The following is a 13,864-nucleotide window of genomic DNA, read 5'->3' on the forward strand; positions in this document are numbered from 1 at the left end:
CCCACAGACCCGACCCGCGAGCACCCCGTGTCCCCCCAGCCAAGCTGACCCCAGGTTCTGGGGGCGATGCCTCCCTGCAGCCATCCTTCACCCAAATCCTGGACTCTGAGCCCGGCTCCTGCCTCGGTACCAACCACCCTGGGAGCCTTTGCCGGGCAGGGACAGCTTTGGTGAGCCCGGGATTACCCCGCGGGCAGGGACAGAGTCCTGTGGGTGGCAGGGCTGGGTCCTGCCGGGCGGGACGTCACCGACACCCAGCCCCGGGGCGGGGGACCTTGGGCTGGGGACAGCCCGGGCCCGCTCCCGCTGGGTGCCCCGGGGCCAGCACGCCCTGCGCGGGGTGACTGCGGGGGTGGTGCTGTGCCAGGTGCTCGTGTCCCCGCCGTCCCTCCCCTGCTCTAACGAGAGGGCAAAGAGCAGCTGGGTGCGGTGCCGACGACGAGCCCTGTCCCCTGCCCCTGTCACCCTCCGCAGCCACGGCCCGAGCGGCGGAGCCAGCCAGCGAGGTGAGCGGGGGGGACACCCCGGGGCAGCGACCCCACCTCGGCACTTGGGGTTCGGCTTCGGCCGCCGGCGACCCCCCCGGGGCTGGGATGGAGCGGGGGGACGGAGAGGGGGGTCAGGGCGGTCCCGGTGGCCACCAGGGTGACGGCACCGCCCGGGATGGGGGGCTGGGGACACATTGGGGTGGCACAAGGACCACGCCCAGCATCCCACAGCAGGATCGAGACGCTCTGGCTGCCCCCCGGCAGGATGGGGGACCCCTTCGGCCGCTGGAGCAGCAGCCCGTCCCGGTGAGCGGCCAGCGGGGCCCCACCCCGGGGACCCCCGAGGGGTGGGAGGCACAGGGGACAGGGGTGTAAATGTCCCTCTGTCCGTCCAGGAGTGAATATGACGACAGGAGCCCGCTCCGACGTTCCAACAGCTTCGTCCGCCTCACCGGGAAAACCATCTACAGTGAGTGAGGGCTGCACCCCAAAAACCCCTTTAGTCCCCCCCGCTACCGCCCCAGCTTGTCCCTGTCACCTCACCCTGCGTGTGCCCTCAGACCAGCGCAAGGACTACGGGCAGACCCTGCTCAAGCTCCAGAACGATTTCCAGCACCACGTTGAGGTAGAAGCCCCCCCAAACTGCCCCGCGCCCCCCAGCCTTGCCAGGGGCCCGTGTGGCACCGTGTGGCACCGTGTGGCACCGTGTGGCACCGTGTGGCACCGTGTCCCCCCCAGCACCTGCTGACGATGCACCTGGAGCGGGAGCTCCGCAGCGCCGAGGATTGCCTGGGGCGCCTGAAGGAGCTGGAGGAGCAGGGGCGGATCTGGGGGCAGGATGTCATCCTGGAAGTCAAGGACCAGGAGCTGGTGCTGAGCGATGTGGAGAGCAAGGTACGCCCCGGCCAGGGCACCCCAAAGCCCGGCACCCCCTGAATCCTGGTATCCCCGAGCAGGGCACACCCAAAGCCCAGCACTCTTCAACCAAGGCACCCCTTGAATCTCGGTACCCCCTGGCCAGGGCAACCCCAAACCCCGGTACCCGCGGCTGTGGGAACACCCAAACCCCGGTACCCCCGACTATGGGAACCCCCAAACCCCGGTACCCCCTGGCTATAGGAACCCTCAAACCCCGGTACCTCCAAACCCCGGTACCTCCTGGCTATGGGACCCCCCAAAACCCGAACGCCTCCTGCCCAGGTACCCCCAAACCCCAGTACACCCCAGTGCCCGCCACCCTGGCAGCTCCTATAGCCCTGGCACCCCCAGTCTGGGCAACCCCCCAGTCTGGCACCCACCCCTTCCCCACCCCCAGACTCTGCTATCCCCCTCCTATGCCACCCCACCACCCCCATTAAACCTCACACCCCACGAGCCCGACCCCACAGTCCCACCTGCCCCCCTTTAACCCTTTCCTAGCCACTGGGGGACTGAGCAGCCCGTTTTCCGCCTCGCAGGAGGAGCTGGAGGCTTTCCCGCTGGGAAGCGTGCAGGGATGCTCGGCCGGCCTGGGCAACGCCGTGCTGGCCGTCCGCGTCCAGGAGCGGAGCCCGCCGAGGAGCAGCGTGCTGCTCTTCCAGTGCGAGCGGCTGGGGGTGAGCCCTGGGCGGGGAAAGATGGGGGGCAGCCCCCCGGGATGGGCTCTGAGGGCAGCGGGTCCGTGCCAGGCAGAGACGCTGCGGAGCAGCCTGGAGAAGGTGCTGAGGCAGAGGAAGGAGGAGCAGAGCGATCACCACGGGCACAGGTACGGCGGGTAAGTGGCGCTGCGGCCCCTCCCCGGACACAGCTCGGCTGGGCCCCCAAGTGCCGCTGCCCGAATCGCGGTGAGTCCGGCCATGGGGTCTCCTCGTGGGCACGAAGCCCCCCGAGCTGAGGGGTGAGGGAGGGCAGTGCCCCAGCTGCCGGCTCAGCCCCCCCATCCTGTCCCACGCCGTGAGGACAACCCCCACCCACCCACCCACCCACCCACGGCCTCAGCCTCCTTCCCCCCCACTCCATCCCCATGGGCCCAACCCCCTGACCCAATCCACAGGCTCACTCCCCCAATCCCAGCCCCTCTTCCTCATGCCCGCGGGCACCGAGCCCCCACGGCAGCCGTGAGCTCGGGGTCCCCTCACCCCCACGGGCACGGCGCGCCCCCCGCCCTATTCCCCATCGCTGCGCTCCTCCTCCCTCTGACCCCACAGCCATCCCCGGCATCGCCCCGCTCCCACCCCGTACCCCCACCCCGCACCGCCCCCCACGCTCAGCTCACCCTCTCCTTCCCCATCCCGCTGGCCCCGGAGCAGCCCGGACTCGCCACCGAGCCCGGCCCCGCCGTACGCGGCCCCGGAGCGCTGGGCAGAGCCCCCCGAGCCCGACCCCTACGTGTTCCCCCGGCGTGGGGCGTCCCCCCAGCGTGGGCTGCTCGCCTCGGACTACCGTGAGTCTCGGCCGGGGAGGGAGGCACCGCACCGTGCCTCAGTTTCCCCAGGAGCGGGGCTGATGCTGGGGCCTCCGGTGCCACCAGGTGCGCCGGACGCCCCGCGGATGGCACGGCCCCGAGCCCCCGCCCAGGCCGTGTCCGAGGCGGAGCGAGATGTTGTAAGTCCCGAGCCGGCCGAGCCCCCACGGGTGGGGACACCGCAGCTCCCACCCAGCACACACCGGCCCCCTGCCCCCGCAGGAGATCCTCAACCACGTCCTGGGCGACCTGGAGATCTTCATGGGCCGGCTGAAGGCGGCGCTGAGCTCGGCCAGCACGAAGAAGAAGCCGAAGAAGCCAGGTAGGAAGGGAGGGGGGGTCCCTGGGGGGCTGCTCGGGGTTCTCCCGGTGCCAGCCCCCGGCTCTGCCCCTCCAGCGCTGCCCCCAAGGGATGAGTACACGGATTTCTTCCAGAAGGTGAAATACGCCCTCAACCTCTTGGTAGGTCCCGCTGGGCTGGAGGGGAGGCTGGGGGTGGGGGGGGGATGTGGGGAAGGGGCTAAATGGGAATGGGGGGGAGTGTGGGGGATGGGGGCAACGGGGAACTGCGTGGGGATGGGGCCCTGTGGGAATGGGGGGTGTGGGGATGGGGATTGCATGGGAACGTGGGGAGTGGGGCTGTGTGGGGACGGGGGGCCATGGGGTTAGGAACGGGGAAGCTCCGTGGGGTGGAGGGGCTGCTCGGGGTGACGGAGATGAGGGTGAGCTGAGGGGCTCTGTGGGGACGGAGGGGATGCGTGGGGTGGAGGGTCCGTGTAGGGATGAGAGCTGTGGGTGGGCTGGGGGGCTCCGTGGGGCTGGGGGGGCTGTGTGAGGACAGGGGGAGCTCCGTGGGGACACCCCCCCCTCCCACAGGGACGGAGCCACCTCTACGTGACGGACCCCGACCCCCTCGAGCTGCTGCGCCTCATCTTCTCAGCTCTGTCCTTCGTGAGTGCCCCCCGAGCGGGTCCCACCCCCCAAAATGTGTGACACGGGTGGGGCTCACCCCTCACCGCCCCCATCCTGGGGTGCTGCCCCCAGGCGCTGGAGCACAGCCCCAGCCCCGGCCTGGCCCCGGCGGTCCGGAGCCCGCTGCTGCTGCCCGAGGCGCTGCAGCTCCTCGAGGAGAGCCTGGGCGATGAGGACTACGGCGTCTGGAAGAGCCTCGGCACCGCCTGGAACAAATCCAGGTGGGCTCCGGCCCCCCGACACCGAGAAAGGGGGTCTGGGTTTGGGGGGGTCACAGCGCCCACCGCGGTGCCCTCCCCGGTGTCGCAGGGCCGAGTACCCCGAGAGCGCCCCGGTGCCCGCCTACACGCCGGTGTTTTCGGACGGGTGGCTGCCCCCCGTGATGGAGCAGGAACGCCGCGGGGACCTCCAGGACACCCCAGCGCCTGCCTCAGTTTCCCCAACTCCCTTGCGCCGCCCTTCCCCGTCCCTGCCCCCCGCGCAGGCACCGGCCCCCGTCTGGAGGGACAATCCCAGCCGAGAGTGAGTGCCCCCCTTTCCCCACGCGTGCCGAGGGTCGGGGCAAGCTGTGCCCCCCGGCTGGGCACTGATCCACCCCCTCACCGCCGCCAGATCCCCCCTCCCTGCCCAGGGGCTGGTCCGAGCCCTGTACGACTTCCAGGCTCGCAACTCGCAGGAGCTGAGCGTCAGGAGGGGGGACACGCTGCAGGTACAGACGGGGGGGACCCTCCACGGGTGCTCGTGGGGAGGACGCAGTGGGGACCGCGGGGCCCTGCCCTGTCACCTCCCGCAGGTCTTGGACCAGCAGAGGAAGTGGTGGCTGGTGCAGGACGAGCGGGGGGACAGGGGGCACGTCCCCGGCAACATCCTGGAGCCCGTCCCGGAGCCGGGGCGCAGCGCCTGGCAGGTGGGCGGCCTCTGTCCCCTCCCTTCCCCGAGACCCCCCCCAGGACGCGGGGGCCACCGCGATGTCCCCTCCCTCTGTGCCCCGCTCCAGGACAGTCCCCCCACCCTGCAACCCAGCTCCTCGCCGGCGGAGGTGACGGCCTGGCTGATGGACAAGGGCTTCTCGCGGATGTAGGTGGTCCCTTGAGCCCCCTCCCCGCAGAACGCGCGTGGGTCCGTTTGGGGCGGGGGGCGAGCCCGGCTCACCCCGGCCCGCCCGCAGCACGGTGCGGACCCTGGGGGTGCTGCGGGGCCACGAGCTGCTGCAGATGAGCCCGGCCGAGCTGCGCGGCGTCTGTCCCGAGGAGTGGCGGAGGGTCCTCTTCAAGCTGTCCCCCATCCGGACATCCCTGGGGGTGAGGCACTCCCACCCCGGACCCCCGCCCCACCTCGGGACCCTCGGCCCCGCGCCCCCTCCCCACCCTGGCTGGCCTGGCGGGACCTCCACCCCCCAGCCCCGGCCCAGGGGTCCCGGGGGGTGTGGGACCCCTGGCCCCCTCCTCACCCCTGTGGGTGACAGAACCTCGGCCCCAGAGCCCCGGCCCGGCTGGCCAGGGCGGGGAGGGACCCTCATCCCCGTGCCCCCTCCCCTTCCCCCATCCCCTCCTCTGCAGATCGGTCCCAGGGACTGAGCCACCGAGGCCACACCGATGTCCCATCACGTCCCCCCCGATGGAGCACCCTGGGACCGGCTGGACTTGGGGGTGAACCCACCCCCCCCACGACAGAGAACCACTGCCTGAAATCAGAGAATCCCCCGCGAAGGAAGGAGGGGGGCAGGCACCCCCCTCGGCGGGGTCCGGCGCCGTGAAGCGACTTTGCACCCCCAAAATGTAAATTGATGTGGAAAATAAAAGTGACAGCAGTGGGGTGTGCAGAGTCTGGGGGGCAGCCCGGGGCCAGGGAGAGGGACAAGGGGAACGGGGAATAGGAGAATAGGGGAACAGGGGAATAGGAGAATAGGGGAACAGGGGAATAGGACAGGGCAGGGAGAGAGACAAGGGGAATGGGGAATAGGGGAATAGGGGAATAGGGACAGGGCAGGGAGAGGGACAAGGGAATAGGGGAATAGGGACAGGGCAGGGAGAGGGATGCAGCATTTCACCCCCGCAGCACCCCAGGCACACTCCTGGTCCCCATCTTTGCGAGTCGGTGGCAGCGAGGGGCCCCAGGGGACAGGGCTGTCCCCAGCCCACCCCGCTCCGCACCCCGGTGGGTGGCAGGGCACCAAGGCTCCCTCCCCCCGGCCTTTGTCCGGGCTGCCTCATTAGAGCTCGTTAGGAACGTGCTAATGAGGAGTGGGGCTCCTTTCCCTTTCCCAGGGCAAGAGGGAGGGCCCAAACCAACCCAGCCACACGGGGCTGGGACCTCTGGGACAGGGACCCCCCCCTCATCCCACACCTCAGTGCCCCTCCAACACCATTAAGTCTTGTGGGGGGCTCAGGCTGCCACATCTAAAAAGTGTTTTATTGTCTTGGGGGGCGTCATGGCAGTGGTGCTGCCCCCCCCGAAGGATGGAGGGTGCTGGAGGGGCTGGGTCAGGACTCCCCCCACCCTCTGAGCCCCCGTGCTGAGCTCCTACAGCTTCTTGTTGCCCCACTTGGCCATCTTGTTGTTGATGGGCATCTTCTGGAAACGGCTGGACTTCAAGTAGGCAGCCACCTTCTCCAGAGCCTGGGGGTACACACGGAGCATCAGGGGTGCCCCCACCACGGCAGCCCCCACCCAGGGGTGCCCTCGGGGTGCCCGTGCTCACCCCAAAGCGCTCCACGAAGTCCTTGAGGTTCTTGAAGGGCTCCAGGCACTTGGGCTCAAAGATGCGGTTCTGATCCAGCACGTCAAACATGAGGAAGTCCACGAAGGTCAGCTGGGGACATCAGGGGGACACAGTGAGGACAAACCCCCTCCCCAGCCCCTCAGCCCCCTCGGGAGCCCTGGCAGTACCTTCTCCCCTGCAAACCACTTTCTGTCCCCCAAGAAGTTGGAGAAGAGCTTCAGCTTCCCCGGGAGCTGCTCCAGGTAGCCCGGCTTGAGCTTCTCCTGAGGGAGGAAGGAAGGGTGAGGATGGGCAGCCCCGGCCTGCCCCCATGGGGAGCACCCTCCCTGTATGGGGTCCCCAGTGCCGGCACAGGGTCCCCAATGCTGGCACAGGGTCCCCAGTGCTGGCACAGGGTCCCCAATGCTGGCACAGGGTCCCCAGTGCTGGCACAGGGACCCCAGCCCGCAGGACACTCACAAAGTCGGGGTTGTAGCAGACCATAACAAGGCTCATGCGGAAATCCATGATCTGGTTCTCCAGCATGTCCACACGCAGGATCTCCTCCTCTGTCTCACCACCTGCACAGGGGGTTCAGCACTGGGGGCCCAAACCTGTCCTGACCCCAGCCCTGCACCCCAAACCCTCCCTGGTCCCAGCTCAGCTGCTGGCTTTGGGTCCATTTACCTTCAGCTCCAACCCCATGCTCACCCCAACTCCAACCTGAACCCCAATCCAAGTCCAACCCCAAACCAAGCCCAGCTGAACCCCAATTCAATTCAATTCCAACCTTACTCCAATCCCATCCCCAACCCTACTCCAATTCCAGCTCCCAACCCAACCCTAATACTAACCCTACTCCAATCTCAACCCTACTGCAATCCCAACTTTAATCCAACTCCAACCCCAACTGTAATCCAACACTAACCCAAATGCAATTGAACCCTAATCTAATTCCAATCCTACTCCAATCCCCCTCCAATCCCCCCTCCAATCTCACTCCAATCCCCCTCCAACTCCAACCCCACTCCAACCCCTCTCCAATTCCCCAATCCCCCCACTCACACATGTTGTGCTTGCGGGCGATGTAGCGCAGGATGGCGTTGCTCTGCGTCAGCTTGGTGGGGCCGTCGATGAAGTACGGGAGCTGGGGGGACACAGGGACATGGGGACAGAGGGGACACAGGGACATGGGGACACAGGGGACACAGGGACATAGGGACACAGGGACATGGGGACAGAGGGGACACAGGGACATGGGAACACCTGGACGTGGCGACACAGGGACATGGGGACACCGGGATGTGGGGACACAGGGACATGGGGACACAGGGGACATAGGGAGGTGGGGACAGGGAGACGTGGGGACAGAGGGACATGGGGACACAGGGACGTGGGGACACAGGGACGTGGGGACACAGGAGACACAAGAACAGGGGGATGTGGGGACAGGGGGACATGGGGACAGAGGGACATGGGGACAGAGGGATGTGGGGACAGAGGGACATGGGGACAGGGACACAGAGACATGGGGACACAGGGACATGGGGGCACAGGGATGTGGGGACACAGGGACATGGGGGCACAGGGACACCGGGACATGCTAGAAGGGACACAGGGACATGGGGATATGCTGGAGGTAACAGAGCGACGTGGGGACACCGGGACATGCTGGAGGGGACAGAAGGACACCAGGACACCCCCCTCCCAGCCCCCCAGCACCTACGTTGGGGAAGTCAAGGCCCAGCTTCTCCTTCTCGTTGATCCATTGGCTCTTATCGTAGTCGGGAGCTGGAAGGGAAGGGGGGGTTGGGTGATGTGCACCCCAAAAGAGGCTGAGGGTGCTGTGGGGACCCCTGACCCCCCTCACCTTCCCCACAGCTGTACAGCTTGTCCTCATAGGGTGTCTCGGTGTACTCCAGGAGCAGGCGGATGGCGTGGGCGAGCTGGGGAGAGGGATTGGTGAGACGCCCCAAAAACACCCCCAAAAACACCCCCCAGAGTGAGCCTGCAACCAGCTCACACATGGGGAAACTGAGGCACAGGGGAGGGCAAACTGCACCCCCTTCCCAGTACCCCCTGCACAGGGGACCCACCCCAAAAGCAACATCCTCCCACCCCCGAGTTCATCAGGACCCCACAAGACATCCCAAACCCCCCCAAAGACCAGAGGGGCTCCCGCAGCTCCTCCCAAGGTGAGGAGCACAGCCCAAGACCCCCCAAAAAACCGGAGGGACCCCACGGACTCACCGCAGCCCCACAAGGGTGGTCCCTCGCCATCCCCCCCAGGCTGGGTCCACCCCAGCTGCCACCCCCAAAACACCAAGGGACCCCCACAACAGCCCAAAAGCCACAGGAGACCCCCGAAGACCCCCCAGAAACCCCCAGGAGCCAGGGGAGACCCCCGAGACACCCCAAAGCCCAAAGGGACCTCCCGCAGCCCCCTACGAGATAAACGGGACCCCCCCACGAGCCCTCGCTGCCCCCCAAAAGCTCAGGGGGACCCCCACAGCCCCCCCAAGCCAAAAGGGAACCCCACAGACCCCCGCAGCCCCCCCAAAGCGCGGTGGAACCGCCACAGCCCCGCCCCCAAAACCAGAAGGGACCCCCCAAACCCCCCGAACATCCCCTGCGACCCCCGAAAGACCAAAGGGACACCCGGAGACCCCCCCAACACCCCCATGGAACGGGGGGAACCCCGGACACCCCTTAAGTCCCCCCAAAAAGCGCAGGGGGAGCCCCGGAGCCCTCTCAGGGGTCCCCGCAGGCCCTCCCCCGTGCAGGGGGGTCCCGGGGTGGGGGTCCCGGGGTGCGGGTCCCGGGGAGGCGGGGGTCCCGGGGAGGCGGGGGTCCCGGGGAGGCGGGGATCCTGGGGTTGGGGTCCCGGGGTGGGGATCCCGGGGGTGGGGTCCCGGGGTGGGGGTCCCGGGGGTGGGGGTCTCGGGGTGGGGGTCCCTAGGCGGTGGGGGTCCCGGGGGTCCCGGGGGTGGCGGGGGTCCCGGGGTGGGGGTCCATAGGCGGTGGGGGTCGCGGGGCGGGGGTCCCGGGGCGGGGGTCCCGGGGCGGGGGTCCCGGGGGTGGCGGGGGTCCCGGGGGTGGCGGGGGTCCCGGGGAGGCGGGGGTCCCGGGGTGGGGGTCCCCCCGGGGGTGGCGGGGGTCCCGGGGTGGGGGTCCCGGGCCGCGGTCCCGCTCACCCCGCGGATGTCCCAGTACCCCAGCACCGCCATGGCCGCGATCGCCGCCCCGCCCCGGCCCCGCCCGCGGGGGGCGGAGCTTGGACGGGCCGGGGCGGGGCGGGGCCGGGGCGGAGCTCGGACGGGGCGGGGCGGGCCGGGGCGGGGCGGGGCCGGGCCGGGCCGGGCCGGGCGGGGCCGGGCGGGGCGGGGCTTACCGGATCGGGCTCCGCCCCATCCCGGGGGTCCCCCTCATTGCGGGGTTCTCCCCCATCCCGGGGGGTCTCTCTTATCCCGGGGGTCTCGCTCATCCCGGGTGTTCTCATCCTGCGGGTCCCTCTTATACCGGGGTTTCTCATACTGGGGGTCCTCCTCATTCCGGGGGTTCTCGTCCCGGGGTTCTCCCCCATCCCGGGGGTTCTCCTCATCCCAGGGATCCCTCTCATCCCGGAGGTTCTCATCCCGGGAACCCCCTCTCATCCCGGGGGTTCTCCTCATACTGGGGGTCCTCATTGCGGGGGTTCTCATCCCAGAGGTCTCCCTCATTGCGAGGTTCTCCCCCATCCCGGGAGTCCCTCTCATCCCGGGGGTCTCCCTCATCCCGGGGGTTTTCCTCATCCCGGGGGCTCCCTTATTCCAGAGGTTCTCCTCATCCCGGGGGTCCCCCTCACCCCGGAGCTCTGCGGGCTCCATGGGGTCCTCCTTAGCAGAGGGTTCTGTGACTCCCTCCCATCCCCACGGAACCCCCTTTATCCCGGGGACTCCACAGCCCCCCAAACCCCGTGGGGCTCCCCAAATCCCGGGAGTTCTGCGTCCCTCCCATCCCCATGGGAACCCCCTTGTCGTGAGGGTTCTGTGACCACCCAAAGTCCATGGGGTCCCCCTCATCCTGAGGTGTCTGCAGCCACCCCAAATTCTGTGGGGGGTCCCCCTTAAAAGGGGGTTCTCTGACCCTCCCCATCCCCGTGTGTTTGCCACCCCCTAAATTCCATGGGCTCCTCCCTATCCTAGGGGCTGTGTGACACACCCCATGCATCCCCACGGGACCACTGGATTCGGGGGCACTGCAACCCCACAGACTCCACGGGGTGCCCTTCTCCCGGGGCTCTGCAGCCCCTTAAATTCCATGGGTTCCCCCTTTTCCTGGGGGAAATTTGCAACCCCCCAAACTCCATGGGAGCCCCCTTATCCTGTGAGGATATCACCTCTGTGACACCCCACCAATCTTCACTGGGGTCCCCCCTTTCAATCCCCTCAGCTTCAGGGGGGGTCTCACCATCCTGGGGGGAATAGGGACCCCACCTCGGTCCCCACAGTGCCCACGGGGGTCCCCCTGACCCGGGGGATGCAGAGGGGGGCGGCTCCCCCCATCCCGGGATCCAGGAGGGTCCGACATCCCCCAGGGGTCACCCCACAAATGAGGGGCTCCCGCAGCTCCCACCACAGCTCAGTGTCCCCCACACAGCACAGACAAGGGGGAGCCCCCCGTGCTTTATTGGGGAGTTCTGGGGGTGGATTTGGGGGCGCGGGGGGGTCAGCCCCTCACTCCTTGGTGTTGCTCCACTTCGCCAGGCGCCAGAAAATCGGGGTTTTCATGAAGCGCCCCGAGCTCATGTAGGCAGAGATCTTGTCCAGGGCCTGGGGGGACAGGGACACGTGGGGACAATGGGGACACCACGGGGACAGGGGTGGGGCCACTGGGGTGTCTGGGATGGGGACAGGGACATCAGGGTGTTGGGGACAGGGATAGAGACACTGGGATGACTGGGATGGGGACAGGGACATCAGGATGCTGGGGAGAGTGATGGGGTCACTGGGATGGTGACAGGGACACTGGGGTGTTTGCCACAGGGATGAGGTCACTGGGATGACTGGGATGGGGACAATGGGATATCTGGAATGGGGACAGGGACACCGGGGTGTTGGGGACAGGGATGTCTGAGATGGGGACAGGGACATCAGGGTGTTTGGGACAGGGATGGGGTCACTGGGATGGGGACAGGGACACCGTGGTGCTGGGGACAGGGATGGGAACACCACAGGGTCAGGGATGGGGACAGAGATGGACCCTGGGGTGTCAGGAATTGGGACAGGGACATTGGGGTGCCAGGAATGAGATGGGGACATTGGGATGTCAGTGGTGGGGACACTGGGGCGTCAGGGATAGGGATTGGGACTCCAGGGGTCAGGGATGGGGTCACAGGGGTGACAGGAATGGGGATGGAGACAGAAACTGCGGGGATTTAAGGATGAGGGTTGGGGTGGGACAGGGACACAGCACGGAGGTGTCGGGGACGGTGACGGGCACGGGGGGTGGCGGGTGGGGACAGCGGGGTGCAGGTGGGGCCGGGACACGGCGGTGGCCCCGGGCTGTGCCCTGCCCTGCTCACCTCGAAGCGCTGCAGGAACTGGGCCAGGTTTCCCCGCAGCTCGGGACATTCGGGCACGAACATGCGCTGCTGGTCCAGCACGTCGTAGGCCAGGAAGTCCACAAAGGTGAGCTGGGGGAGGCGCGGGGGGGGTCAGAGCCCACAGGGACTCCCCAAAACCCCCCAGCGTCCCCCACTTACCTTCTGCCCTGCGAACCAGGGCCGGGAGCCCAGGAACCGCGACAGCTCCTGCAGCTTCTGCGGCAGCTGCTCCAGGTACGCCGGCTTCAGCTTCTCCTGCACGGCGCGGGGGGCACAGTTCGGGGGTGCTGCTCCCCCCAGGACCCCGGGGCATCACCCCGACTGCAGCCAGCTGAGGGATGCGCCCCGTGCTGCTGCTGGCGTGTCCCACGGGGGAATCAGCCCCGGGGGCTCGGGGGGATCCATCCCCCCGTGACCCCCACGGGGGCACTCACAAAGTCGGGGCTGTAGCAGAGCCGGGCGAAATTCATCCTCAAATCCATGAGCTGGTTTTCCAGGAGATCCACGCGCTGCTTCTCCTCCTCCGTCTCACCGCCTGCGGGGTGGGGAGGTGTCAACCCACCCCCCAAAAACCCCGGGGACCCCCCCCCCGGGCGCGGGGACCCCCACTCACACATGTTGTGCTTGCGGGCGATGTAGCGCAGGATGGCGTTGCTCTGCGTCAGCTTGGTGGGGCCGTCGATGAGGTACGGGAGCTGGGGGTGCCGGGGGTGTGGTCAGCCCGGAGACCCCCAACCCCCCCACCCCTCCCACCCCCCCATCACCTACGTTGGGGAAGTCGAGCCCCAGTTTCTCCTTCTCGTTGGTCCAGTCACTCGGGTCATAGTCAGGGGCTGGGGGGGCAGAGAGATTTGGGGGGGTTCCTGCCCCACTCGTGGCACCCACAGCAATGGGGGGATGCACTGGGGGTGCCCCCCCTCGCCCGGGGCAGCCGTGACCCCTCCGGGACAGATAAGGGAGAACGTTGCCCCTGAGAGGGGTCAAGGTCCCTTTTACTTGGGGGGGGGAATGGGGGGGACAAAGGTGACCCCCCGAGCTGGCAGGAGGGGCTGGGGCGGCGGGACACGCTGCGAAGTGGGGGCGTCGCCCCCTTTCTGACACGGCAGGAACGAGGGGCGGGGGGACGGTGGGATTTGGGGTCCCACCCCCTTGCCCCCCTCACCTGGGCCAGGGCGGTACTGGCGCTCCTGGTAGGGCGTGTCCGTGTACTCCAGCAGCAGGCGGATAGCGTGGGCCAGCTGGGGACACAGCACCCGCTTTTGGCACCCCAAAGCCCCCCCGGACCTCTCCCCCACACCCCGGGACCCCCCAGCACCCCCAAACCCGCGCCCACCCCCGTCCCCAGCGTGCCCCTGGCACCCCTCGGTCCCACTCACCCCACGGATGTCCCAGTACCCCAGCGTGACCACCATGGTGACACGGTGAGGCTCTGCGAGAACACGGACCGGGACGGACCGGGACGGACCGGGGCAGGACCGGGGCAGGACCGGGACGGACCGGGGCAGGACCTCCCCTGTGCCCTCCCGCTGGCGTCAGCGCCGTGGGCAGGGTGCCAGGGCATTCCGCCAGCGCTGGTGCTGCCACCGCCGCTCGGAATCCGCCCCCGGATCCTCCCACCTCACCTGGGGACCCCCAAACCCCAAGCCATGAGGGGACACACAACCCCCTTCCGTGCC

At 68.3% G+C, this 13,864-nt stretch overlaps 3 protein-coding genes across 3 annotated transcripts; 1 reads left to right on the forward strand and 2 right to left on the reverse strand.

Moving 5' to 3' along the window:
- Window positions 1-806: 806 nt before the first annotated feature.
- On the forward strand, window positions 807-5,615 carry EPS8L3 (EPS8 signaling adaptor L3). Its single transcript, XM_085561462.1, has 16 exons — window positions 807-957; window positions 1,049-1,113; window positions 1,227-1,382; window positions 1,946-2,083; window positions 2,156-2,241; window positions 2,777-2,910; window positions 2,998-3,071; window positions 3,154-3,253; window positions 3,329-3,393; window positions 3,808-3,882; window positions 3,976-4,124; window positions 4,213-4,425; window positions 4,516-4,612; window positions 4,697-4,980; window positions 5,072-5,204; window positions 5,463-5,615. The coding sequence occupies exons 1-16, from the start codon at window positions 864-866 to the stop codon at window positions 5,478-5,480; spliced, it is 1,881 nt and encodes a 626-aa protein (XP_085417588.1). The 5' UTR covers window positions 807-863; the 3' UTR covers window positions 5,481-5,615.
- Window positions 5,616-6,294: 679 nt separating this feature from the next.
- On the reverse strand, window positions 6,295-9,854 carry LOC110469179 (glutathione S-transferase Mu 1-like). The gene is made up of 8 exons (XM_077789050.2): window positions 9,799-9,854; window positions 8,475-8,550; window positions 8,331-8,395; window positions 7,670-7,751; window positions 7,085-7,185; window positions 6,793-6,888; window positions 6,605-6,715; window positions 6,295-6,522 (listed from the first exon to the last, which is right to left on the reverse strand). The coding sequence occupies exons 1-8, from the start codon at window positions 9,829-9,831 to the stop codon at window positions 6,427-6,429; spliced, it is 660 nt and encodes a 219-aa protein (XP_077645176.1). The 5' UTR covers window positions 9,832-9,854; the 3' UTR covers window positions 6,295-6,426.
- Window positions 9,855-11,241: 1,387 nt separating this feature from the next.
- LOC110469194 (glutathione S-transferase 2) lies at window positions 11,242-13,680 on the reverse strand. The gene is made up of 8 exons (XM_021527724.3): window positions 13,565-13,680; window positions 13,351-13,426; window positions 12,957-13,021; window positions 12,802-12,883; window positions 12,623-12,723; window positions 12,348-12,443; window positions 12,168-12,278; window positions 11,242-11,415 (listed from the first exon to the last, which is right to left on the reverse strand). Exons 1-8 carry the CDS (start codon window positions 13,598-13,600, stop codon window positions 11,320-11,322), a joined length of 663 nt encoding a protein of 220 aa, XP_021383399.1. The 5' UTR covers window positions 13,601-13,680; the 3' UTR covers window positions 11,242-11,319.
- Window positions 13,681-13,864: the final 184 nt, after the last annotated feature.

The sequence above is a fragment of the Lonchura striata genome, chromosome 26 (assembly GCF_050655825.1).
Source record: "Lonchura striata isolate lonStrDom1 chromosome 26, ASM5065582v1, whole genome shotgun sequence".
NCBI classification, from domain to species: domain Eukaryota; kingdom Metazoa; phylum Chordata; class Aves; order Passeriformes; family Estrildidae; genus Lonchura; species Lonchura striata.